General features: G+C 44.5%; 1 protein-coding gene across 7 annotated transcripts in view; it reads left to right on the top strand.

The window, feature by feature from the left end:
• VRK3 (VRK serine/threonine kinase 3) overlaps positions 1 to 27,678 on the top strand; it is a 255,863-nt gene extending 228,185 nt beyond the window's left edge. For all 7 annotated transcript variants that reach the window (XM_033941762.1, XM_033941768.1, XM_033941764.1 and 4 more), the window contains exon 15: positions 26,776 to 27,678. In XM_033941762.1, the coding sequence (XP_033797653.1) occupies positions 26,776 to 26,781 (6 nt within the window). In that variant the 3' untranslated portion in view covers positions 26,782 to 27,678. The remainder of the gene's footprint in view (positions 1 to 26,775) is intronic.
• The last annotated feature ends 225 nt before the right edge of the window (positions 27,679 to 27,903 follow it).

The following is a 27,903-nucleotide window of genomic DNA, read 5'->3' on the forward strand; positions in this document are numbered from 1 at the left end:
GGAATGAAAATTAGCAGCCTCTGCGGGGACGGGGACAAGGCCATCACCGCCCCGTGGAGCGGTGAATGGTCTTGTCACCGCAGTGAGGCATAAAGGATCGAGCGGTCCCCGCAGCCCCCACCCGCCCGCATGTCGGCTCGATCGTTTAACCAGCTTCCTCTCTCCACCTCACCTTAGTTTGCCGGCTTTCTTTTTCGGCGACCGGAACGCTTTCAAAAGAGCCGCGCATGCGCGGCTGCTCAGTATTCAATCTTCTGCTCTGACCCAACCGGAAACAGGAAGTTGCAGCAGAGCAGAAGATTGAACTTTGAGCAGCCGCGCGTGCCGGTCACCGAAAAAGAAAACTGGCAAACTAAGGAGAGCTGGAGAGCAGTAGCGTACCAAGGGGGGGGCGGGAGGGGCGAAAAAGGTAATGGCACCAGGCCTTGGAGCACCGAGGGAGACCGCTTCTCCCCCCTCCCAGCCGAACCCCCGCTGATCCTCCTATCTCTCCCCCCCAAGTGAACCTTTCCGACCCTCCCAGCGAAAGCAGCAAACCTCCCTCCAGTAGCGTCGGCTTTCTCCTCCCTCTGTCGTATCACTGATGACGTCATCAGTGACGCGGCAGAGGGAGGAGAAAGCCACGAAGGAGGTTTGCTGCTCTCGCTGGGAGGGTCGGAAAGGTTCACGGGGGGGGAGATAGGAGGGTCAGCAGGGGTTCGGCTGGGAGGGGGGAGAAGCGGTCTGCCTCGGTGCTCCATTACCTTCTTCGGACAGCAGCAGCGTTTACAATTCGCTGCTGTTGCCGGCTTCAAGCCTTGTTCTCTGCCGGGTCCTGCCTACTTCCTGTTTTCATGAAGACAGGACCCGACAGAGAGGAAGGCCTGAAGCGGGCAACAGCAGTAAATTGTGAATGCTGCTGCTGCCCGATGAAGTTCAGGACATCGGGGAAGGAGCAGAGAGAAATCGGCTGCTGACTTGGGGGTGAGAGTAGGGAAAGAATCGTGGAAGTGGAGAAATTGGCACGATGGCTTTGTGGGGGCTAGGGGGAGAGAGAAAGAAAGGAAAAAAATAAAGAGGGGGGGCCAGGGGGAGAGAGAAAGAAAGGCAGAAAGAAAGAGGGGGACCAAGGGAAGAGAGAAAGAAAGGCAGAAATAAAGAGGGGGTCAAGAGGGAGAGAAAGAAAGGCAGAAATAAAGAGGGGGTCAAGAGGGAGAGAAAGAAAGGCAGAAAGAAAGAGGAGGGCCAGGGGGAGAGAGAAATAAAGAGGGAGGCCAAGGGAAGAGAGAAAGAAAGGCAGAAATAAAGAGGGGGGCCAGAGGGAGAGAGAAAGAAAGGCAGAAATAAAGAGGGGGTCAAGGGGGAGAGAAAAAGGCAGAAAGAAAGAGGAGGGCCAGGGGGAGAGAGAAATAGAGGGAGGCCAGGGGGAGAGAGAAAGAAAGGCAGAAATAAAGAGGGGGCCAGGGGGAGAGAGAAAGAAAGGCAGAAATAAAGAGGGGAGCCAGGGGGAGAGAGAAAGAAAGAGGGGGGAGGGCAGGAGAAGGAAGAAGAAGGATCAGAAGAAGGACCAGAGACTCATGAAATCACCAGACAAAAAGGTAGGAAAAATGATTTTATTTTCAACTTAGCGATCAAAATGTGTCCGTTTTGAGAATTTATATCTGCTGTCTATATTTTGCACTATGGCCCCCTTTTACTAAAACGCAATAGCGGTTTTTAGCGCAGGGAGCCTATGAGCGTCGAGAGCAGTGTGGGGCATTCAGCGCAGCTCCCTGCGCTAAAAACCGCTATCGCAGTTTAGTAAAAAGGGAGGGGGAATATTTGTCTATTTTTGTATAGTTGTTCCTGAGGTGACATTGCATAAAGTCATCTGCCTTGACCTCTTTGAAAACCCGCGGAATATAAATGATAATTAACATTTTCTCTGCGTACAGCGTGCTTTGTGTTTTTAAAATTTTATTGTTGGTAGATCATTTTGACTTGGCCACAAAGGTAAGGGGGAGGGAGGGAGGGGAGCTGCTGAAAGACATCTAGTAATCCTTGCAGGCTTGACTGTGCAGGGAATTATTTTTGTAAAATCATGTTTTGTTATGCGACTGGCATTATCTAGACTTTAATTTCTATGAATGAATAGAATGAAAATGATATAAAATTACTTGCTTGCGGGGACCCCGTGTTCCGGCTCACACAAGGAAGGAGGGGGTGAAAGGGAAAAAGTTTCTCTTCCTTGGAAATAGATTCTGAAGTGACCTCATCAAAGAAGACCAGCACCAAATGTACAAGAAATCCCTTAAACAATGTCAAAAGAGCCCAAAATAGAAAACTGCTACTGCCTTGAGACTCCATTATTGAAGGAATCAACTTGAAATCACAGAAGAGACAGGAAAAGGTTAAATGCTTCATGGAATCCTCAGGTACAAAACACAAACCAAATTGTGAATGAAATCAGAGCAGACAGTAAGAATTATAAAATTGATGTCATTACCCATCTGGAAAAAAAGGCGTACTAGAAATAATGCCTCAGCAATACAATTTTCAGAAGTTCTATTTGCTCATGGTAAGGGAGAAGAGAGACTGCTAGTGATGGTGGGGGGGGACTGATAGAAGATATGAAAGAAGGGTGGTAGAAAGGAACAGATGGTAAAGGAGGGAGGGAAGGGTGGTGGTGGAAAGGAATAGAACAGACATTGAAAGAGGGTAGAGAGGAACAGACCCTGAAAGGAAATGTGGAAGGCAGAGTGGGGAGAAGACGCTGGAAGGGAAGAAGACAGATGCCAGACTATGGGGGAGCGGAGGGAAGAAGATGGGTGCTAGACGGGGACGGTGACAGGGCGGTGAATGGGATGGCAGTGGCGGTGACGGGGCGGTGAAAGGGATGGCGGTGACGGTAACGGGGCGGTGAAGGGAACAGCGGTGACGGGGCGGTGCAGAGGATGGTGGGCCGGGGACAGTGCAGTGATGGGGACAGATTTTTTCCCCGTGTCATTCTCTAGTCTCAAGCCCAACTCCGGAGCCCACCGAGCATATAAAGACTCCCACAACTGAGGCGGAGCAAGAAAGCCCAGCGCCTTATGCAAGGTTGAAACGGACAGGCCCTCCTCCTCAAATTGACCGAAAAAGGCACAGAGCTTGCTCCCCAAGCCCATCTGCAAACCCTTCACCTCCAAAGACCGCACATAATGACCCAATTGTATGTGAGCAAAAAAATCAGTGGCCTGAATCCCCTCTTGAAGTTGAAAAGTACGCCAAGTTGGAAGCGTACCATCCGGAGTAAGGACAGGCGCAACAAAGTCAAACCCAGCTGGGTCCAGTGTTGAAAGGGGGCAGAAGTCCAGCCTGGTGAAAACTGAAGATTCTCCTGTATAAGCAGTAAATCAGACACCCCCGGGCTCTCTCCCAAGCTAAATACCAAAACCCTCCAACTATCGCGTAAAGAGTCCAATAAAAGACTAAAGCGCAAGTAAGAAGGGAGAGAGGATCGAGGAGCATGTAACAAAGAGTATAAATTCCAGGGGCGATAGAAGGCCAATTTGTAATCAAAACAGGTATAGTCTTGTTGTTACAAGATCCAATCCCCCCAAATAGTTGAGTAAACAGGCCTGATTATATTTCTGCATATCAGGAACACCCATTCTTTCCCTCAACCAACACCCCAGTAAATAACGAAAAGCCAAGCTAGGCTTCCCCCCCCCTCCCGATAAACAGATACACTTCGATTCAAAAATTAAAAACCTTAGAAACCTCAACAAACGACCCTAATGATCATCAAATAGCTAACACCCAAGGAAATGACATACCAGCAGACATGATCTGGAGCTCCTTTCAAGACCTAAAATGGAGTGATTACACCAAACTATACAACAAATACTCTAAAACTTATTGCGTTCTGGACTCATGCCACCCAGAAATTATGAAAGCGGCACCATTACAATTCAAACTATCGCTGCTACAATACCTGGCCCACAACTTAAAAAATGGGAAGTTCCTCTCTAATAACATTCATATAATAATAACCCCAATTCTAAAAAATCGCAAAAAAACCCTCAGCCCTCATAACCAACTACAGACCGGTAGTATCCATTCCGTTTATTGTAAAAATCATGGAGGGACTAGTACATACCCAACTGATGAACTATCTTAATCAGTTCTCTCTTCTACTCAAAATCCAATCTGGTTTCAGACCTTTATTCAGTACGGAGAAAGTAATTGCAGCTATTTTAGACACCTGCGCCTACTGTTTAGCAGGGGCCTCAATGCATTGGTCATGCAATTCGATATGAGTTCAGCCTTTGACCTGGTAGCCCACAGGAAAATGCTACAATGCCTAGATGCCATTGGAATCAAAGACGAGGTGCTGAACTGGTTTCGTGGCTTCCTTACATCCTGCATCTATCAGGTACGCTTCAATTATGAGCTTTCCGATACCTGGAGCAATCCATCCGGTGTGCCACAAGGGTCACCATTGTCTCCATTGCTATTTAATGTCTACATGTCCTCACTGAGCTTGCAATTAACTCAGCTGGGGATAAAACTATTCAGTTATGCAGATGACTTCACGATTATAATCCCATTTGCTGACTCTATCTTGGAAACTATTCCCAAGACTTCAGAAGCCATAAACATGATGGAGCAATGGATGACAAACTTCAAGCTCAAACTTAATTCAGAAAATTCTTCATTGCTTCACCACATCCATTTGACACCAAAACACCTCTATGCATCAATGAACTTAATCACCCCATCCTGGCCACCATAACGATACTAGGTGTAACTCTAGATCATTGCCTAACCATGAAAGACAAGGTGGACTCCTTAATCAGAAAGGGTTTCTTCACTCTCTGGAAACTCAGATCCATTAAAGCTTATTTCGATATGTCGGCATTCAGAACCCTGGTCCAATCCCTCGTACTAAGTCAACTTGACTACTGTAACATCGCCTACTTAGCCATTTCCCAAAAAAATATGCGACGTGTACAACTAATGTAAAATGCAGCGGTCAGATTAATCTTCGGACTAAAGAAATTTGATCATGTATCACCCTATTACCGGCAGTTACATTGGCTACCGATGGAAGCACGCATAAAGTTTAAATTCGCCTGCTTCTGCTTTAAAGCGCTAAACGGACTTGCCCCTAAATACATAATTGACCTTTTCTCCTTCTCTGCCAACAGACACAAGAGAAGCTCTCATTCCTACTTCGTTTCCCCCCCAGTTAGAGGTTGTAAACTGAAAAAACACCATGAACACCTTCTTTCACATCAAGCAGCATAGATCAACTGCTTTCGCCCACTACTTGTAAGGAATTCAGAAAACGTCTAAAAACTCAACTGTTCCTAAAGTATCTAGACAACTGACCCACTCATCTTCTTTCTCCTCCATAGTGATTCCTCTGTCCTATTAATCTCTTTCTCCTCAACAATGCATTTCCGGTCCTATTAACTCTCCTCTTCCCCCCTCTTAAATTCAATCAATTTGAATCATTTTGTACCTCGCATAGAACTTAATGGTATTGCGGTATATAAACTGTTGTTATTATTATTATTATAAAAGCTGATAGAACACATGAAGACCCTTCTGTAAAAGACATATAGGCAGCACCTGCAGGACATAAAGCCATTTGGGAAAAATAACCATGTTAAAGAGATGAATACGGCATGTACCGAAAGAGGGAAAAACTTCCAATTATCCAGGCGTCGACGAGTAGTTTCAAAAAGCAAACGCAAGTTAGCCTGCTTGATGGAAGAAATGGAAGAAGTCAGTATCGGAAGGCCCTTTCTGCCCATTTCAACGGGAAGATCCCCAGCCACGCATCACGAACCTCTCGACTCGTAGGGAGGGCCAATGACTTATCAAGATTCAGCTGAAAACCAGAAAAATCCCCATATTTAGCCATCACCATCAAGAGAGCAGGCAAGGCTGTGACAGGATGAGTAAGATGAACCAGGAGATCATCCGCAAATGCCGACAATTTAAATTCCACCGTAGCAATGGTTACCCCACTAATATCAGGGTTTTGCAAGACATCTCGCACTAAAGGATCCAAGATAAGAACAAACAGAAGGAGGAATAAAGGACAGCCCTGTCTAGTATCCTACTGAATTTCGAAAAGGTCAGAGAGCAGTCCATTAACCCAAATAGCCACCAAAGGTGAAGCATAAAGAGCAGAGATAGCGTTTTTTTTAAATCCAGCAAAGCCATAATGGCGGAACGTAGCAAACAAGAATGTTCAAGAAACCCGATCGAAGGACTTCTCTACATCAGAGCTGACCAGCAGAGAAGACACATGACGATAAGCCACATATTCCAGAGAGGTTAAAATGCGTCTAATGTTGCACACCACCCGACGGTGGCAAACAAAGCCTACCTGAGGGTCAGCGATAAGATCAGGAAGAATACGGGCCATCCAGTTAGCCAGGATCTTAGCGAAAAATTGCGCCTCAGTATTAAGAAGGGATATAGGCCGGCAAGAACTGGGCAAGGTGGGATTGTTGGATTTTGTTTAAATTGATCTTCTTGTCCCCATTTGTGGTGCCGGATTAAGTTGGGGGATGTGCTACACTTGATGGGTCGAGTCCCTCTCCCCAATTCCCCCAGCTCCCACAAATTTTTTCGATACAGGTGCTTCAGCTGTAAGCCTTGCCACTGCTACCGGCAAGGCATATAGCTTAGAGAGCCAGTGGGGTCTGTTCTATTGTAAATTAAAGTTGTATTGAAACAAAAAAATCCTGAGGCAGTGCCAGTCTGAAGGGAAGCCTGTAATTAAGAACATAAGAATGTGCCTCTGCTGGGTCAGACCAAGGATTCATCGAGCCCAGCGGTCTTCACCCAGAGAGTGGTGGAGAGCTGGAATGCTCTTCCGGAGTCTGTTGTAGGGGAAAACACCCTCCAGGGTTTCAAGACTAAGCTGGACAAGTTCCTTCTAAACTGGGACATATGTAGGTGAGTTTGGACTCATTTAGAGCACTGGTCTTTGACTTGGGGGGACGCTGCGTGAGCGGACTGCTGGGCAGGATGGACCACTGGTCTGGCCCAGCAGCAGCAAATTTATTTTTTTTTTTTTTAAATCATTTTACAATACATATCAAGCATAAAACTTGTACAGAAAGCAAAATCCAAGCCAAGAACTTATTATATCAATTTAAGAAACATATAATCAATACAAAAGAAAAACAATTATGCTTAAATTTCAGCTCAAGTCCTCTTTGGATCACAGCGGCAATTTTTATGTTCCTATATTCTTAAGTTCTTATGCCTGACGAGAGAGGGCATGAATCACCCATGCCCTATCATTGCTCGGATACTGAACTTTGCTATTAAGGAGAAACTTCTGGCGCTGTACCAAAAATCATGCACTCTGGAACATGAAGGTGCAAAAGTTATTTTATTCAATGAGTACTCGGCAGTGGTGGCAAAAAAATGAAAAATGTTGGTGCCCTACTGCATGGAATTGAAAAATAAGGGGATCAAATGCATGGTGCAATTCCCTGAAAGGGCAAAATCTTTCGATTCTCTGGAAGCCCTGCAGAGGTATGTTAAAGATCTGCCTAAACCTTAACTTCTGTACCATATGCCACTTCCATGCAGATTGTCTTCATATGTTCTTCTTGTTTGATACACGTGATTTTGAGTCCCAGAGTTCAGTGGCCAGAAAGTGGGGACATGTGTCTGTGGTCTCTGGTGACTGTTTTAACTTGATTTAACCCCTGAGAGACACTGAGCTGTCCACCTCTACAATTTTAAAATACTCTATGGCCCTGTGTGATTGGAAGCCTGGGACACACTCTTCCCTATTTGTATGCCTGTCCAGTGGGGGAGAGGAGTACCACTGATGTTTCCTTGCTACCTAGCCTGTTAGCATGTGGTGGGCTATGCCTGCATTTTGATAACACTGGGATAAGTTAGTTGGTTTTAGAAAGACAGGGATAAGAGGGTTAGTTTTTTTATGAGGGGAAAGAATAAAGGGGGAGAGATCTGAGTGAGTGCAAGGGGGAGGGGGAAGAGATACATGGGGGGGTGATTGTACTTTTGCTGTTAGAATGGATCAGCTGTGGTTGGTATCAGTGTGTAATATACTTAGGGGATAGGGGGGCTGGGGACTTGGGGGAGGGAAGGGTGGGTAATATTGGGGATGGGCGGGTGAAGATATTTTGGTTAGCTTAGATGCCGAAAAGGCCTTTGATAAGGTCACAAACCTCTGTCTATGTGGATTTATTATTCTGTTATTATTCATGAGGAGCTATTCAATAAAAATATTAAAACAAAAAAAAACCAGTTTATCAAATTTGAATGAATAAGAATGCAAATGCTGAGTAGATGGGGTTTAAGGAAATTGTGATTCTAACCAGAAGAGTGAAAAGATGTAAACTGGATTTCATAAACAGCCCTCCATAGAAAACCATTCATTATTTCAAGATGACTAAGCAGTGTTAAACACCATAAAGTTGTCCCACCCATTTTATTTATTTATCCAATATTGGATCAGAATTGGCACTCAGCACTTGTTGCCCCCCACCCATACTCTTAATATCCTGCAAGTACTACACAGACATGCTGTTCTTCGACAATATGTGGATTTCTTAATGGCTGCAGCCGTAAATGCCCTACTACAAACATCATCTACAAACAGCAAATACCAACATACCAAAACTTTAACCACGAACAATTTAGATACTAATGCATGTCATCATATTCATTCACCTGAACATTTTATATACCATAGGCACAACATCATATTGCTGCATATCAGTTCTTATAACCATCAACTAATCAGCGTATTGCCCAGCATCTCTGGATGAGCCACCATTGTTCTCATGGGAAAGCCATTCAAGCTGCCCCGCCGTCTCCCCATCCCGTTCAAGGAAGGGCCATCCACCTATTGGTTGTTGAAGTCATGCCACACGGCCTCCCTGCCGTCCAAGCAGGGAGACAAGCAAGCCTCTGAGTGCTTTCCTCACTTGCAAAAATAGGGGAGCCAAAGTAAATTACCCAATAGACCAGAATATGGGCTTGATAAAGATTCATGGAGAAAAGAAAAACCTTGAGAAGCAAGAACTGTTAAGAAATATGAAGTATACTATAAGTGTGGCTCCCCAGAACTGACCCATGCTGAACCCCTGCCTCCAGGACCAAAACCCATGCTTAACCTCCTGCAAGAGCAAGTCAAACCTCCCAAGAACCCCTGCCTCCAAGTCCAGCCACTACAGGGGGAATGGAGGAGGAGCAAGTGTCCCCACAGAACATCACTGAAGTGTGTGGAGGAGACCAGAGGAAGGTAGGTTGCAAAGCACCCTGTCTCCAGCAAGAACAGTTTTCAGCATCCTGGAAAACCACAGGACAAGGAAATTGGGGCAAATTATATGGCAGATCTATGGTGAGACCTCATCTGGAATATTGTGTACAATCCTGGAGGCCACATTACTGTAAAGATGTGCTGAGAATTGAGTCGCTTCAACGAATGGCCACCAAGATGGTCTCGGGGCTCAAGAATCTCCCATATGAGGAAAGGCTGAACAAATTGCAGCTATACTCACTCGAGGAACGTAGAGAGAGGGGGGACATGATTGAGACGTTTAAATATATCACAGGCCGTATCGAAGTAGAAGACGATATCTTCTCTCTTAAAGGATCCTCGACCACAAGAGGGGGCATCTGCTGAAAATCAAGGGCGGGCAATTTCATGACGACACCAGGAAGTATTTCTTCACCGAAAGGGTGGTCAATCATTGGAATGAACTTCCACTAAAGGTGATCAAGGCCAGCAGCATGCCAAATTTTAAGAAAAAATGGGATACGCATGTGGGATCTCTAGCGGGATGAAGTTAAGAGGGTGGGTTAATAGGGTGGGCAGACTTGATGGGCTGTAGCCCTTTTCTGCCGTCATTTTATATGTTTTTGTTTTTATCCTGATTGAAAGTAATCAAATACCTTAGGGCCGGGAAAGAATTCCTAACTCCTCTGATCTTCAACCAACAGTGGAACCTCGGCTGCCAGCATAACCTAAACCACTATCCTGCAGTTCTAAAATTCCAGGTATTTCTAAATCTTCTACCCTTGATATTAACTAAGTATCACAGGTGAACCAGGTGTTTCAAACATCCAGTTCAGCAACGCAAGGACGATATCTAACAGATATCTCTAAACCCTTATCCTGAATGATACCTAATGGATATTTATTAAACCCTGATCCAGAAACCAAGCGATTAATAATCTAACTTGATGGCGAACTGACCGCCACCCCTCAACTTCCGCTGATCCCTTTGTGCTCTCTCTGATTCCACCCCTCAACTTCCGGTACATGACATATAAATTCAACCACTTTGCGGCGCACGACAGCACTTCAACTAGCATTGATAGTTACTGCATGAATAGAAAACTTAACTCATAGCTTTTACTTTATATGTTTTATATGATTTTAAACTTTCATTGTTATTTTAGTGGTATTAAGGTTGTTACCTTGCTTTTATTTTTTTTAGCTGATCCCTTTGTGCTCTCTCTGCCGCCGCACAGCGGCGGCGCGTTCCTGATTCCACCCCTCAACTTCCGGTACATGACATATAAATTCAACCACTTTGCGGCGCACGCCGAAGGCGCGCGCCAAAGGAGCGCGCTTAAGGAGCAGGTTCTTATTTCAGTAATCGCACATCTACAGTAATTTTTAATGATACTTCATCTTTACCTTCACAAATATCACATGGGGTTCCACAAGGATCTATACTTTCACCTTTACTTTTTAATATATTTTTGGCACCACTCTTGACATTATGTCAATCTATAGGATTTCATGTTTTTGCCTATGCCGATGATATACAGCTATTATACCCCTTAAACAATAACAACTTAAATGAAATATTGACAATTAATGGAAAACTTGAGCAAATTCATCATTGGCTAGACAAAAACAGATTGGCCCTTAATATTGAAAAAACAAATATCATGCTTTTTCCTTGGAAGGAAAGTTTTTCTTTAGTTGCTCCTATTTTGATTCAAAATGTTTCTCTTCAATTAGTTAAAAATACAAAAATTTTAGGAGTAATTTTTGATAATAAACTTAATTATCATGATCACATTAGTAGTATTGTTAAAACTTCCTTCTATAGGTTGCGTAAAATTCAATCTATTTCTAAATTCCTCTGTCCCAAAGCACTTAATATTCTTATTCACTCTCTGGTGATGTCTAAAATCGATTATTGCAATTCACTATTTACAGGAATTGCATTACAAGAAATTAAACGATTACAAATAATTCAAAATGCTTCAATTAAATTAATAACAAAATCTAAAAAATTCGATCATGTGACACCTCTCCTTAAAAAGGCTCATTGGCTTCCAGTCATTCATAGAATTACTCATAAATTATGTACAATTATTTTTAAAACATTAGAAAATAAGACTCCAGCATTTTTATTTAGGTTACTAATCCCCTATTCAGTTAAAATAATTTTACGATCTAGTGAACGGAACCTTTTATCAATTCCTTCGCTAAAAATTATCAGTACAAGAAGACAATTTATCTTCTCATGTACAGCACCTCAGATTTGGAATGCGCTTCCCATGTTTTTACGGGAGGAGAAGGTGTTCGGGAAATTTAAAAGTGAATTAAAAACCTTTCTGTTTAAAGATGCATTTGCAAATTAATTAGAAATTTTATTTTATAGTGTTATTTTACTGAATTATTTTGCTTTTATTTGTCTTCCAACTTCCTTTTGTATTTTCCCTGTATGTTCTTTCTTTACTATAAAAATGTATTTCATCCCCTCATACCTTTTGTTTATATTATAATTAATTAAGTGTATGTAATGTTTTTGTCTCCTTAAGAATGTATATTTTGCTGTACATCGCTTAGAAGTCCGATTAAGCGATTCAATAAGCCAACTAATAAACTTGAACTTGACCGATGCCATCAATGAAGAGCCATAAGAACATAAGAAGTTGCCTCCACCGGGATCAGACCAGAGGTCCATCGCACCCAGCGGTCCGCACCCGCAGCGGCCCAGCAGGTCCATGACCTGTCAAGTGTTCCCTGCCCTAGAAAACCTATCCTTACTTCTATCCGTATCCCTCAATCCCCTTTTCCTTCAGGAATTTATCCAAACCTTCTTTGAATCCCTGTAGTGTCTTCTGCCCCACCACAACCTCCGGCAGTGCGTTCCATGTGTCCACCACTCTTTGGGTGAAGAAGAACTTACTGACATTGGTTCTAAACCTATCCCCTTTCAGTTTCTCCGAGTGCCCCCTTGTACTTGATGTTCCCCACAGTCTGAAGAATCTGTCCCTGTCTACCTTATCTATGCCCTTCAGGATCTTGAAAGTTTGTATCATGTCTCCTCTAAGTGTCCTCTTTTCCAGGGAGAACAGCCCCAGCTGTTCTAGCCTGTCGGCATACAAAGGTTTTCCATACCTCTTACCATTTTCGTCGCTCTTCTCGGGACCCCCTCAAGCAATGCTATGTCCTTCTTGAGGTACGGCGACCAATACTGGACACAGTACTCCAGATGCGAGCGCACCATTGCACGGTACAGTGGCATGATGACTTCTTTTGTCCTGGTCGTGATACCCTTCTTGATGATACCCAGCATTCTGTTTGCTTTCTTTGAGGCTGTCGCGCCTTGTGCTGATGCTTTCATTGTTGTATCCACCAGCACACCCAGGTCTCTTTCAAGGGTACTTACATCTAGCAATGTTCCCCCCATTTTATAGCTGAACATCGGGTTCTTTTTCCCAACATGCATGACCTTGCATTTCTCTATATTAAAACGCATCTGCCACTTTTTGGCCCACTCTTCCAGCTTCGTTAGGTCCCTTTGCAGGTTTTCACAGTCTTCCGTGGTTCTAACCCTGCTGCAGAGTTTGGTATCATCTGCAAATTTGATAACCTCACATTTCGTCCCTGTCTCCAGATCGTTTATAAATATATTGAACATGAGCGGTCCCAACACCGACCCCTGCGGAACTCCGCTCGTGACCCGTTGCCAGTCTGAGTATTTGCCCTTCACTCCAACCCTCTGTTTTCTGCCCGCCAACCAGTGTTTAATCCATCGGTATACATCCCCCTCCACTCCGTGGTTCCACAGCTTCTTAAGCAGCCGTTCGTGGGGTACCTTGTCGAAAGCTTTTTGGAAGTGGAGGTAAATGATGTCTACGGGTTCCCCTTTGTCTATCTGGATGTTTATTCCCTCAAAAAGTGTAGTAAGTTTGTGAGGCAAGACCTTCCCTTGCAGAAGCCATGTTGGCTCTCCCTCAGCTGCCCCTTTTTTTCCATGTGCTCGCAGATGCTGTCCTTAATCAGATGCTTCCATCATCAATGGTAACAGAATAAATCGACAGGTAACATAGGGAAAATTGAACTGGCCAACCGATGCCGAAGCAGGGCCCTATATGTTAAACCAGCTACATAACAGTGATTGGAGTTTGTCCTGAAGCCAGTCATCTAATGTTGAAGGCATTCCAATTAACTGCCTTAACTCAATAGGTGCTGCAAATTGTGCAATGACACTCTACAACCATAAGTTGAGCCCGCAATACCAGAAGTTTGGGCTGGTTTCAGACAAAGGAATGGTTCCTTCTTTAAAAGTTATTGGAACCAGACGTCATGATATATTCTCAGTAATGGCCCCTCTTACCTGGAATTCCCTACCTTTATATATAAGAGAAACAAAAGACCTCAAAATATTCAAAACCCATTTAAAAACTTTTCTTTTTAAAGCTTCTTTTAATCTTTAAACAAAATGTTTTCCTAATAATTTTACCCCAAACCTCATGTTTTTCCCCTTACTTGGCTTTTCCTTTCTTCTCATCTGAAGAACAACAATTTTGTAACTTTTTCCCTCCTTTTTCCTTTCCACATGTGCCCGAGTATGTTTGTATTGTCAGTTTGTTTTTCCCCCTTTTTTAAAAACTGTACAATTTATATTTTATTGTTAATCGCTTAGTATGTAATAAGCGATGCATCAAACCTGATTAAACTTGAAACTTGAAACTTGGAAGAGGCAACAATCCTGCCAAATGGGGAGCCAGCAATACTAGAAGTTTGGGCTGGTTTCAGAGAAAGGAACAGGAAGAACATTCTTGCCAATGGTAGAGGGCTATACCGCAAGGCTTCCATGTAGAACTTTAGTACATTGGAAAATTACTGAAATCATAACCAATACAGGACGGGAATCAAGCCAACAGGCTGTGCCGACCTGAGTGGTTCTGAATCCATGAGGCAAGGATACCTGCCTTCACATTGTAAGTGCTATCTTGCCGTGAAGCCTGCTTCAGTGAGAAACTTGGTGTCGGCATATCATGACCTGTGTTATGTATATGGTCGCCAGCTGCCCAAAAGATATGCCATATCTACTGAGAAAACCAAAACAGAGCGACATACTGGGAATTGACACTGCGTCTGTATGTAACCAGGAGTCGCAACACATCTATCCCCAGTGCTCCCAAGGCAACGAGGAGGCCGCCCACAGTGAAGAGACACTCCACAGAATCGAACCCGGCTACCCCCCGAAGGATCTCAGGACCCCCCCAAGCCAGGAATGTTCCATTAGGCGTATCCAGATAGCGACTGAGGGACCGTCCTCGTCCAACCAACACAGCAAGATGGTCTTCACCACTCGCAAAAAGGCAATGGCCAAGAACTGGCGGTCAGACTCAGGAACCCCTGCAGCCAGTAAAAGATGTTGATCCCCCAATAATAACATCTTATAGTCCCTAGCTACAGAGCATCTCACCAGGTCCTCCACCAAAGGAAGTACCTCGGTCCACAGGGTCAGTTTCAGGCATTCCAAAAAGGTATGTACCAAAGTGCCAGCAAAAATTTTGCAACACAGGCAGTGAGGGGAGGGCCAGAGGCCAACCGTACAACCCCGATCTCGGGTTAGATATGCCTTATGTAACAATTTGTAATGAGTTTCTCGCAACTCCGCCGCTTTAAAAAATCCCAAACACACCTGGAATATATCTTGAAGGTGAGTGACGTCCATAGGGTGGTATAAGTCAGTTTCCCAGCGCAGAGCCACCTGAGACATGCCAGTCATATCCACCAATTCTTTAATTATCTTGTACCACCGGGAAAGAGAATTCATGGCGGCGGGTAAGATAAAGAAATAATTGTCCAATTTAGTCCCCTCCGCCTGCACACCCCACTCCCTCCACACTTGGGTATAATAATGGTGAGCTTGCTGATAGGCCCAAAAATGGTGACCCCCAGACCGCCTGCAGCACAGCAAAGGAGGGAAAGGTGCCATCCCCCAGGGCGAGGAGATGAAGGGCCTGACAGCCTCGCCGCTCCCAGACCACAAAATGGGAAGACCCCACCCCAGGTTGGAACTCTGGATTCCCCACCAATCCCAGTAAAGGGGACGCGTACTCCGACCAGCCCTGCCTCCGGCGCCACCATGACCAGGCCGCTCGAAAAGGTTTCAAGAAAGGGAGGTAGCGCTTACAAGCCGCGGATGAGCCAGCCGACACATGAAGAAGGTTAACAAAGCTAAAGGGGCGGCACCAGGTTTTGAGTAGAGCCAAAGGAAGAAAGCATTCAAACATTCATGAACTCCTCAAAGCAGCGCAGCCACATTGTAAGTACGAAGATCCGGCACGTTGAGGCCCCCCAAGTTCCTATCCAGAACAAGTTTGTTATAGGCGATCCGGGCAACTTTATTCCACCAGAGGAGCTTCCGAAGCATGGCCTTAAACTCCAATTCATCTTTCCACAAGATCCAGATGAGTAAACCTGGATAGGATAAAGAAGTTTGGACATGAGAATCATTTTGAACAATGCTACCCGTCCCAGCAAAGACAGAGGGAGATCCATCCAAGAAGTACATAGACCCTTCAGTTGATTCAGATCACGCAAAACATTCAACTTGTAAAGTTCAGATTCAGAGATGTGTAGGTAGGTGCCCAAGTATTTAAGAGAACAAGACATCGGCAGAGCCCAGTGCCAAGGTTCTATCCCAGCTCCAGTCAAAGGCAACACCTCTGATTTACTACAATTTACCTGCAACCCTGTAAAAGATCCAAACGTCTTAACCCAGTGTAGAAAAAGTGGGAGCTGGCGATCGGCGTTGTGAACATAAAGTAGCATGTCATCCGCGAATAGGCTAAGGCAAAGTTCCTGAGATGCTATCTGAATACCTTCAGAGCGCAGGGTCCTTCCGGAGACGGGCTGCCAGGGGTTCCAGTGCTAAGACAAATAACAGCGGGGGATAAAGGGCACCCCTGGCGCGTGCCACGATTCAAAGGGAATGGGGTTGTCAGTTTGCCATTCACAAGCAGCTGCGCCTTCGGAGCAAAGTACAACGCCCTCACCCAATCAGTCAATACCAAATCTGTGCAACATCCAGAACAAATGGGGCCATAAGACGCTGTCGAACGCCTTCTCGATATTCAAACTAGCGAAAACTGACCTGTCATTCTTCCCCTTGGCCTCCCAGATAGTCAAAAGAGCCCTACACAAGTTCATAGAGGCGTAACACCCCGGTACGAAACCAACCTGATCATCCCCAATCAACTCCAGCAGAAAAGCATTCAGTCGCTTGGCTAAAATGGACGCCAACAACTTAACATCCTGATTTAGAAGGGATATCGGCTGATATGAGCCAAGAAGTTCACCATCCTTCCCTGTCTTGGGGAGGAGTATGACATGTGCCAGATTAGTCCAACCCGGGTTGCCAGTCCCAGAGGCATCGGAAAACAACCCCTGTAGAGATAACAAAACCAAGTCCCTGAGAATTTTATAGCATTCCGGGCCCATACCATCCGGCCCCAGGGATTTGGCCAATTTCAAACGACGTATGGCGTCCCCAATTTATCAGTACTAATAGCGGCATTTATACAAGCCAGCTGCTCCGAATTTAGGCAAGGAAGCTGCAAATCCTGAAAAAAAACTGCCCGCTGTTCTTCTGCCACCGTTCCTTTGCTATACAAGTTGGAATAAAACTGCACAAACTGGGCTGCGATATTCAACAAATCCGTATGTCAGTGGCCAGTAGCATCACGAATACAGTTGATAACATAAGAACATAATCAAATCCTCCACTGGGTCAGACCTGAGGTCCATCGTGCCCAGCAGTCCGCTTACGCAGCAGCCCAACAGGTCCAGGACCTGTGCAGTAATCCTCTATCTATACTCCTCTATTCCCTTTTTCAGCAGGAAATTGTCCAATCCTTTCTTGAACCCCAGTACCGTACTTTGCCCTATTACGTCCTCTGGAAGCGTATTCCAGGTGTCCACCACACATTGGGTAAAGAAGAACTTCCTAGCATTCGTTTTGAATCTGTCCCCTTTCAACTTTTCTGAATGCCCTCTTGTTCTTTTATTATTCGAAAGTTTGAAGAATCTGTCCCTCTCTACTTTATCTATGCCCTTCATGATCTTGTAAGTCTCTATCATATCCCCTCTAAGTCTCCTCTTCAGGGAAAAGAGACCCAGTTTCTCCAATCTCTCAGCGTATGAAAGGTTTTCCATCCCCTTTATCAGACGCGTCGCTCTCCTCTGAACCCTCTCGAGTAACGCCATGTCCTCCTTAAGGTACGGCGACCAATATTGGACGCAGTACTCCAGATGCGGACGCACCATCGCCCGATACAATGGGAGGATAACTTCTTTCGTTCTGGTAGTAATACCCTTCTTGATTATACCTAGCATTCTATTCGCTCTCTTAGCGGCCGCTGCGCACTATGCCATCGGCTTCATTGTCATGTCCACCATTACCCCCAAGTCCCTTTCTTGGGTACTCTCATTCAATAACCTCCCTCCCATTGTATAGCTGTACCTCGGGCTTCTGCTTCCCACATGTAGTACTTTACATTTCTCAACGTTGAACTTCATCTGCCATCTCGTCGCCCATTCCCCTAGTTTGTTCAAGTCCCTTTGCAATTGTTCGCAGTCCTCTTTAGTCCAAGCTGCACTAAATAGTTTGGTGTCATCCGCAAATTTTATTATCTCACACTTCGTCCCTGTTTCTAGATCATTTATGAATATATTAAATAGCAGCGGCCTGAGCACCGAGCCCTGCGGGACACCGCTCATGACCCTCCTCCAGTCCAAGTAGTGGCCCTTTATTCTTACCCTCTGTTTCCTGCCCACCAACCAGTTTCTGTTCCATCTAGACCACCCATCCAAACTCACACGTAGAACCCACCTGTTTAGCTATCCTACCCTAAAGGCCTGCTGTTACAAAAGATATCTAAATAGAACTCTTGCCTTCCAAGCAGGTCAGCTCAATGACTGGCTGGGCCACATCATCTCACGCACTTCATCCTACTTAAACTTCAGGAAACTACTAAAAACTAATCTTTTCACCCGATTCACACCCTAAGACCCCTATGCCCTACCCTGGCCCCTTCTATGTCCTTTACACAAATTGTCTTGACCTTCTTCCCAGTACCATTTTTTTACCCTGATTGTACCTATCCTCGCTGATTGTACCGTTCTTCGCCAATTGTACCACTGTTCGCTGATTGTTCCTATTTTTTCTCTGTTTGTACCATTTTTTCTCTGCCACCTATTTTCTCTGATTGTACCATTGTACTATTTTTGCTGATTGTCCAGCCCTTCTTAGTTGTAAACCGCCTCGAACTACTATGGCTTTGGCGGTATATAAGAAATAAAATTATTATTATTATTATTATTATCTATGTACGTCTCCTTCCACCCCATGGTTCTTCAGTTTCCGAAGTAGGTGTTTATGGGGTACCTTGTAAAAGGCTTTTTGGAAATCTAGATATATGGTGTCTATGGGGTCTCCTCTGTCCATCCGTTTGTTGATTCCTTCGAAGAAGTGCAATAAGTTTGTTAGGCACGATCTCCCCTTGCAAAAACCATGTTGGCTGGTTATCAGAAGTTTGTTTCTTTCAAGATGTTCATCGATGTTTTCTTTTATCAGTGCTTCCGCCATTTTCCCCGGAACAGAGGTCAGACTCACCGGTCTGTAGTTTCCCGGGTCACCTCTTGATCCCTTTTTAAAGATGGGCGTAACATTGGCTATCTTCCATTCCTCCGGGATCACACCTGTTTTCAGGGATAGATTGTAAATTTGCTGCAATAGTTCCACTATTTCCTCCTTTAGTTCCTTCAGAACCCTTGGATGGATTCCATCCGGACCCGGGAATTTGTCAGTTTTTAATTTTTCTATCTGCCTGCGTATGTCTTCAAGGCTCACTTCCATGGATGTTAATTTTTCTGCTTGATCTTCATTGAAGATTTGCTCAGGTTCCGGTATGTTGGTTGTGTCTTCATTTGTAAATACAGATGAAAAGAACATGTTAAGTCTTTCTGCCACTTCTTTCTCCTCCTTCACCACTCCCTTCCTGTCTCCGTCGTCCAGCAGTCCCACCTCCTCCGAAGCCGACTGCTTCCCTTTAACATATCTAAAGAACAGCTTGAAATTCTGTGCTTCCCTGGCTAGCCTCTCTTCATACTCTCTTTTGGCTTTTTTAACCACACGTTGACATTCTTTTTGACATTCCTGTGCTCTTTCCAGTTCCCCTCAGTTTTGTCCTTTTTCCATTTCCTGAATTAACTTTTCTTATTACCTATCGCTTCTTTCACTATTTTAGTTATCCACGCCGGGTCTTTTGTTCGACTCTTTTTGTACCCCTTTCTGAATCTGGGGATATACAGATTTTGCAACTCGCTCACCGTGTCCCTGAAAAAAGACCAGGCATTTTCTACCGTTTGCCATTTTCTGGAAGTGTTCCTAAGTTTCTTCCTTACCATTTCCCTCATTGCTTCGTAGTTTCCTTTCCTGAAGTTAAAAGTTGTCATTATGGTTCTCTTTCCTTTCGGTATTCCTACCTCTACCTTGAACTTGATCATATTATGATCGCTGTTTCCCAACGGTCCCACTACTTCCACTTCCTTTGCAGGTCCCCTTAGCCCATTTAGGAATAGATCCAGAATGGCGTTTCCTCTCGTCGGTCTCTAACAAGCTGTTCCATGAAGCAATCTTGTGTAGCCTCCAGAAATTCTGTCTCCCTAGCGCATCTTGAGCTTCCAAGACTCTAGTCTATCCCAGGGTAGTTGAAATCTCCCGTAATAACCACTTTCGCATTCTCGCTTCATCTCGGCTTCCATTTCTTCATCGATATCTCTGGTTTGCCCGGGTGGACGATAGTATAGGCCCAGCTTTATTTCAGGCCCTTTCCTTCCTGGTATTTTAACCCATAGTGATTCCAGCTTGTTGGTCGTCTCTGCTGTGTCCATTCTTGTTGATTGTATGCTTTCTTTTATGTGTAGGGTTATTCCACCTCCTTTGCAGGGCGGCCGAACCAAATTGGCAAGAATCTTCCCCGTTTTCCTACCCCCATCAATACAACTTATATTTCTGATAATAAATATCCTGTTCCGCCTGAGAGGACAATTTCTGATCGATTTCCTTGCGAAGCTGTAAGATTTTACTTTTACTACCCGCGTCCAGTCGGTTAATGTGAAGTTTCCGCAGCCCCTGTAACTCCTGAGAAAGACAGAGAAGCGCTCCGTCCCTTTCCTTTCACTTGTTCACTACATATACAATGTTCCCTCTAATTTTTCATAGGCTATGTGCACAAAAAATTTCATCTGTGAGCATTTTAAAGAAAAACTAAATTTGTGTTCGCTATAAAAATGATTGCCAGAGGCCCCAGTGTTCAGTTATGGGCATTTATGGGCAGGTCTTTGAGTTTAGTCTGAATTAACGAAAATACAATGTAATTTAGTTACACTTTATGTAACAAAGTTTCATTTCAATAAACATAAATTATGTTTCATTGAAATGTTTCATTGAGCGCTACCTATAAATAAGATATCATTGTACTTTATATTTAAAATTTAGAAAATAACAGCAATTTCATTTTCAAAGTTTTTCCCTGTGATCTTTCATATTTATCCAGTCCGAATAAATTCTGTCAAGATCTGTTGAGCCTCTGTCTTGAAGGTGACTCTTAACACGGATCAGCATTTCCAAATGCTCTTAATGTAAACGATTCCTTTGTTTAGTCTTCAAATTGTTCATTAGACTAAAACTACGCTCACAATCTGAACTAGATGCTAAGAATGTGGCACCAATGTCCATCAATTTTGCTAAATCTGCAAATTGATCATTCTGAAATGCAAATTTCATCATATCTGGAAAGCTGTTTATCAGATTGCTTTTGATTTTTTTCTGCAACAAGGAATTTAAAGTCATTGTATTGCTAAATAATAATACTTTCCTCCGGAAGAAATTGTTTATACTTTAAACAAAGATCTGATAAGTCTATTTCCGAAGTCAAAGTCGCATTGTGATATTGCTGTACAGTCAAAAGCAGACCATTCCTCAACTTCATTTTCAGGAAATCTTTCACCCAGATGCAAACATAGGATGTTGATGAAGGTTAATATGGAATTAGTATCCACTGAAACTTTTTCTCCAGACCTCATCCTGTTGTCAAGAAGACTGTTGATTTTATCACTCCACTTAACTTTGTCGCCTAAGTATTGCATTCGAAGTTTGTTCAATTTACCCTGTGTCAAACCATGTTTTTGAAATGCCATGGTTAAGGAAGCCAGTTCTGAATCTGATAAGACATTACATTACAGATTTCTATTCCGCCATTACCTTTCGGTTCAAAGCGGATTACAAAAAGAGTTATGGAAGAAGGGTTACAACATTAGATCAGAGAAAGTCATCATTCAAAACTTCAAGTGTAATATGAAATTGTTCACTGTTCAGCTTCTTATAGCAGTACTTTGCAATAGGATCATTATCTTTGTCTTCTTCAAAATATTTTAACAGGGGATCATAATTTTGAATAATTGCTTTAAGTGCAAAGTGTCTAGATAACCAGCGCACTTCATTCAGAGGTCTGAAAGCAATTGATTCACATTCAGATGGCATCTGCTATTTCTTGAAATTTGCATCGTTTAGTAGAAGACCAACAGAACACCGTGTACACAGTTCTCATTACAGTTTCTACTTCTTTCATCAATTTTACTTCTTTCCATGAATCAGAAAGTCCCAAATCTTCCCAATGTGCAACACAATGTTGCTGCACTAAATATGGAATGTCTTTTCTCAGCTGTGCTGCAACACCATCTTTTTTGCCCAACATAACAGAGGCACCATCAGAGGTGAACATAACCATTTTATTCAGGTCAAATTCATGTTTCCTATAGAATTCCCTAATTGCTGTTACTATTGATGTAGCATCACATGCTTCTAAGTGTAACATCCCACCAAATGATGTCCTATACTCATTTGAATTGACTGACCAATACTTTTTTTTAGTTGGGCTTTCAACCAACATGTTAACCAGTCCTCCTCTTAAATTCTGATTTTTACTTCCGAGTTTCCTAATACTGTCAGTATGAGATTTACTTGATAGATGGCGTTTCAGAAAGTCCAGTTTCCAAACATCATTCCATATTTTTCCAGTAGAGAATTTTCCAGTTGCTTTGGCATCTTGACAATAACAACACACAACTCCATCGTCTTCGTCATAGGTAAATATTTCACACAGTCGAACATGCATTGTATTTCGAGGTTCCGGTGTCTCCATTTCAACAATTTCTTCGAGCCATTCAGACCTAAAAGCTGTTGCAGCTCTCTTGCGTTTTACACTTTTCACCATTCGTGGTTTAGACATTTTAAGAGTTATATCTGGTTGCAATTTAATAAACAAATACAGATATATATCCGCAGTACCACGCTGCACATTACGATTCCATGAAATAAACAATATGGCGGAACTTCAGGAAGTCAAAGAATCGGAAGTGTTTCATATCCTATAGGCCATAGGCTATGGCCCTATGGGGCACGTAACATGTCGAGTTCAACTGCCAAAGATAACGGAATCACGTGAATGACTTAAAATTTATATTATAGCGCTTCAATAAATGTGATAAATGGGAAATCGGAACAGCTGGTCTTCTGCAACATTTCATTTTAGCAGTGAAAATCATTTTAGGGAAAAATTTATTTTTTTGTGGGCGCTATTTTAATTTGTGTGCGCGGGTTCGGCAAGTTGTGTGCACACGCACAAGCGCACAGCTTTGAGGGAACAATGGATATGACCTCTAAGAACCGCCTTCGCAGCCTCCCAATACACAGTGGGGGTGAACTCAACTGGAGGGTTCTCCTGAACGTATTCCTGAAATTTGGTACGAAGATAAGAGTGAAATCCTCTGTCGCGATACAGGTGCAGAGGCAGTTTCCAGACCCGATCGACTTCGCGATTAAGGAGATGCAGGGTAAGAGAGATCAGAGCATGGTCAGACAGGGTAGACTCTTCAATACGAGCTTCGCCTACACTAGAGAGAAGACACTGAGAGGGAAGGAGATAGTCCAATCTAAAGTACATTTGGTGCAGGTGGGAGAAAAAAGTGTAGTACTGTTCATCAGGGTGCAGCAAGTGCCACACATCCACCATTCCCAACTGGTCCTGAAGAAAATTCACCCCCCTAGTGGCACAACTGGCAGTATCCTGACAAGGGGGCTTGTGATCAAGTAATGGGTGCGCCAGGAAATTAAAATCACCACCCACCAGCAATTTGTGGTATGGTTAAGCCCTCAAAAGGGCAACCAAATCGGTAAAGAACTTGTGTTGATATACATTTGGGACATAAACATTACAAAATACCAAAAAAGTAGCCCATAAGGTCCCCACAATCATCACATACCTGCCCTGAGAATCCGAGATGACCCTGTGGACCTGTAGAGGTAATTTTTTATGGATTAGAATAGCCACTCCCCTCTTCCAGCCATTGAACAAGGCAGACCATACCTCCCCCATCCACCCTCTTTTCAACTTAGCGTGTTCAGAAGCGGTAAGGTGAGTTTCCTGGAGATAGATTACATCAGCCTGTAGTTTGCGCATTAGGGTTAGAAGTTTTGTGTGTTTCACCGGTGAGTGAATGCTATCAGCATTAAGGGAGACAATCTTCAACTTCACCATAATCAAAATGGAAGTACCTGGATTGTATCCAAAATAGCTCTAACATTGGATAGAGTCAGGTCCCCCAGCTAGACCCACCCCTCCCCAGAAACCAAAGTTCTGTTCCCCCAACTCCAGCACTTCCCATGAATCTGTGCCACACCTCAAACCCCCTGACTCCCCCTTCCCCCCCACACTCATACACACACACCCATTTCATAGATCAAACATACCCACCCAAAGAAAGAAAAGGAGAAACCCAACAGTCTCCTTCCAAAATGGGTCAAAATCAGTGAAATGCAGCAGCAAGGCCCAGAAAAAGGGGGTTACAGTCCAAAACACATAGGATCTCCACAAGCAGACTCAACAGCACAGCACTCAAGAATCCCCCGCCGCCGCCGTCAGCGGTAAGGCTAGCACAAAAGCCTCAAGATCTTTAGGCTGGTTGAAGGACAAGGTCTTCCCCTGATATGCCAGGCGTACTCATACCGGATATTGTAGGGTCACACAGAGGCCACGCTGGTAAAGAGTATTACAGTGGGGCGCCATTGCCTTGCGCCTCACCACCACTGCCAAGGAAAATCCTGGAATAGGAGGTTGGAGGAGTCCTCAAAGGAAAGCGTCCTACACTCCCTGTATCATCGTAGCACTTTCTCCTTCTCAACAAAGTTGAGAAATTTCATAATAATTGGGCGTGAGCGTCGATCTTCCCTGCGTTGCCCCAGTCTATGTGCACATTCCAGGCACAGACGAGGAGTATCATCACCCAGTTGGAGCACTGAGGGCAACCATGTTTCCAGCCAGGACCGGAGATCTCCCTCCTTGATAGACTCCGGGACCCCTATGACCTGCAAATTATTCCGACGGGCCCGATTTTCGTAGCCCTCCCTGTGGTCCTACAGGTGCCTGGCTGTGCGCTCCAACGTTTGAATCCGGTGCGGTCTCCGTGTGCACGATTCATTCCTCCTAATGCACAACCACCTTCAGGCCAGCCATCTTATCGTCAAATATAGCGGTCAGGTGTTTTTTGAGTTCCATAGCTGCTGCCTCCCCCAGTATCACTGAGGGTGTGGGAGCCGAAAGTTCTGTGACGGGCCCGATTTCCGCCGCTATCTTGGGGGGAGACTTACTCTGGGCAACACGATGGCTTCGAGCTCCCTTATGTGGCATTACCCGCTCAAACCCTCCTCTAGACCGGAGACGATATCCCTCTGCTCGGGAACACTATGTAACAGGTAAGCAGAGAAAATTCAATGCACAAGGAGCAGAGAGATTTGCAGAATTCGCAGCACAGCTGCTCCTCGGGGCGTCTGGTCTAGACCGTGCACATCACGTGACACCCACCCCCCTTCAATGATAAATAAATTTTTAACTCCAGATCTAGCCCCCGTCCAAGATATCAAACCAAATTACCCCTGATATGAATCCTGCTACAGCATACCTGTAGTACACTGAGAGCCAAGAAACCATGTGGCCTAGCTGCCCCATTCACAGCTAGAGCCTGGGCCAACACCAGATGCAGTGCTGAAGTCTGATCCTCTTTGCAATTCTACTAAAAACAGCATCTCCACCCTTAGTGCACTCCTCACCTTGAGACCCCAAAAGCATCCATATGACCTACTGCCAATCCCATGTACCCCCAACTGCAAAACAATTACCCTGACGCCTTTGCCCCCCCCCCCCCCCTTTCCCTTTCTCCTTACCCGGTTGCTATCCTGCACTGCATTAGATGGTACCATTGCTAGGCCCGCTAGCTGACTAGTAATCCAACTCCAGCCAGCCAGAAGTCACCACGTGGATGGTCAAGAAACCACTTTTTTTTTTTATTTTTTTTTTTTGGAAGTCTTGTTTCCAAGAGGCCAGCACATTCCTGGGTCTCGAATGTGCCTCCAATTAAATTGTTTTCGTTGACACCCCCAATTCTGCCTTAACAAACTTATGGACAATCATGGGAAAAGGAAAAACCCAACAAACAGCCAGCCGCGGTCCCCCCCCAACTTGACAAGGCACCTCTCCCCCAAATACGCAGACAAAATGGAAAACAAGCCATCTCCTGCACCGCCGGCAGCAGATCATGCATTCTGCCGTTGTACTCCACTGGCGTATGCCTGGGCCAAACAGATCACGGGCCCCTCCCCCTTTGCCTGGAAAGCCGTCCACCTTCCTCACAGCCACGGTCGCATCGCAGAGGTTCCCCTGTGGCCATGGCGACATAGCAATGATGATGCAGTGACACGCAACCCCAAGCGCTGCCCTCCCCACCTGACCGGCGGAGCACGACGCTGTGAAAAATCACACCAGGACGCCACGACTCCCTTCGCCGATAGTGCACATACGCTGCACCACCCCATGTTCCCCTTTCGAACAGTTCAGGTCTCACCCAGAACACTGCCATTAAGCTGTCCTCCTCCTTGGGAAACCACTACCAACATGCCTCAGAAACAACCTCGGGTGAGCATATAGGCAGGCAGAGTGACCAGGCCACGGTTGGAAGAGAGCAGGGAATAAGCAAACGCCGCAACGCTCCCATGGCGAAGGCTGAACTGCAGCTTCCGCTGCAGTTCAGGTCACCTCTCCTCGCTCGCCCCACCCCCTGTGCCTATGTCCCTGTCCCTAATTGGCCCCTCCTGACCCTGTTCTCTCTGCCCCTGATTTACCCTCCCCCTACCCTCCCTACCTCCCTTTCCTGTCCCTCCCCGGGCATTGGCCTCGACCCTTTTGTCACCGCTGCCCCCCTTATAGGGTGGGGGCGCTTGTCCTATATTGTCATTCAAAAATAAGAACAGCAAATGGCCGTTGTACTTTTCCGCATGATCTCTTTCTGGTGTGATTTGTAAATTATAAATCACTGAAGAAAAAGTGTGGTACATATGTTAAAAACTGAATTGACTGTTGTGTTTTTACATTTTCTTTCAGATTTGACATCTCAAGTTTTAAAGAATGAAGAAAAGTGAATGTTTTATTGTTTGGGGAAAAAGGGCAACTACTCATCAAATCATTTTGTGAGCTGCTTTTAATCATCTGTTTTACATTTCTGTTTTTATGAAAGGTTTTCTTTTATAAGAAAATTTTACTATGACTTTAAGCCTGCTTTTGGAGCCACCACTTTGTGAGCTAGAAATAATGTGAAATCACTTCTGCAGACACTGGAATAAGCATTGTTTTTATAGGAATAAGGGTTATATATATTCTGTAGGGATTAGGATGCAACAAGGAAGTCTATGATGGAAAATAAATGACCAGATTTGATGTGACCTGGCATCAGTTTTAAAAGAAATGTTTTATTAATATTGCCTTACTAAGGTGACATTTTAGGTGATTGGTTTGAGGAAATAATAATTGTTTGCATGTATGTAGCATAACAGAATGTTTTATATTCGCAACACTTCATTACTTCTGGTCTCTCTCCAACATTCTGGAAGTTGGTCCTTGTTTTGTTTATAACTCCCAAATCCAATATTCATGCTAGAGTGGGGATAGTCAACACAGTTTTCAGTACATCCCTAGCCAGGTTTTCAGGATAGCTGCAATGAATATATCTGAGAGAGGCGCTTAGACAATATAGATATAAAGGTGTAATGATTATCTTAAAAATCTAATTGGCTAGGTGTGTCCTGAGAAGTGGGTTGAGAACCCCTACACCAGTGTATCGCAAACTATGTACCACTGTGAGATTCCGAGTATGCCATGAGACATCAATGAGGAGGAGAGGCAACAGCACCAGCTGACTGCTTTCAAGGACGTACCTCTCATGGCGAGAGGCCATGTCCTTTAGGCAGTCAGCTAGCACCTCTCCTGCAGCACCCCCCCCCCCCAGCTTAGCAATTGCAGGCTCAAGACCCCCATCTGGAGGGCCTCCACACATGGATGGACGTCAACGTAATGACATCACACATGCATGTTACATCATTGCATCAACATCCATTCATTTCTGGATGCCCTCCAGCTGCGGCCCCTTGTTTAGTGTGCTGCAGCTGCAAAATGTTTGCGGAACACTGTCCTACACTAAATGTGCCCTAGGTAGATTGAGATTAATAGATTTGT

Source organism: Geotrypetes seraphini, chromosome 4, assembly GCF_902459505.1.
Source record: "Geotrypetes seraphini chromosome 4, aGeoSer1.1, whole genome shotgun sequence".
In the NCBI taxonomy this organism is placed as follows: Eukaryota; Metazoa; Chordata; class Amphibia; order Gymnophiona; family Dermophiidae; genus Geotrypetes; species Geotrypetes seraphini.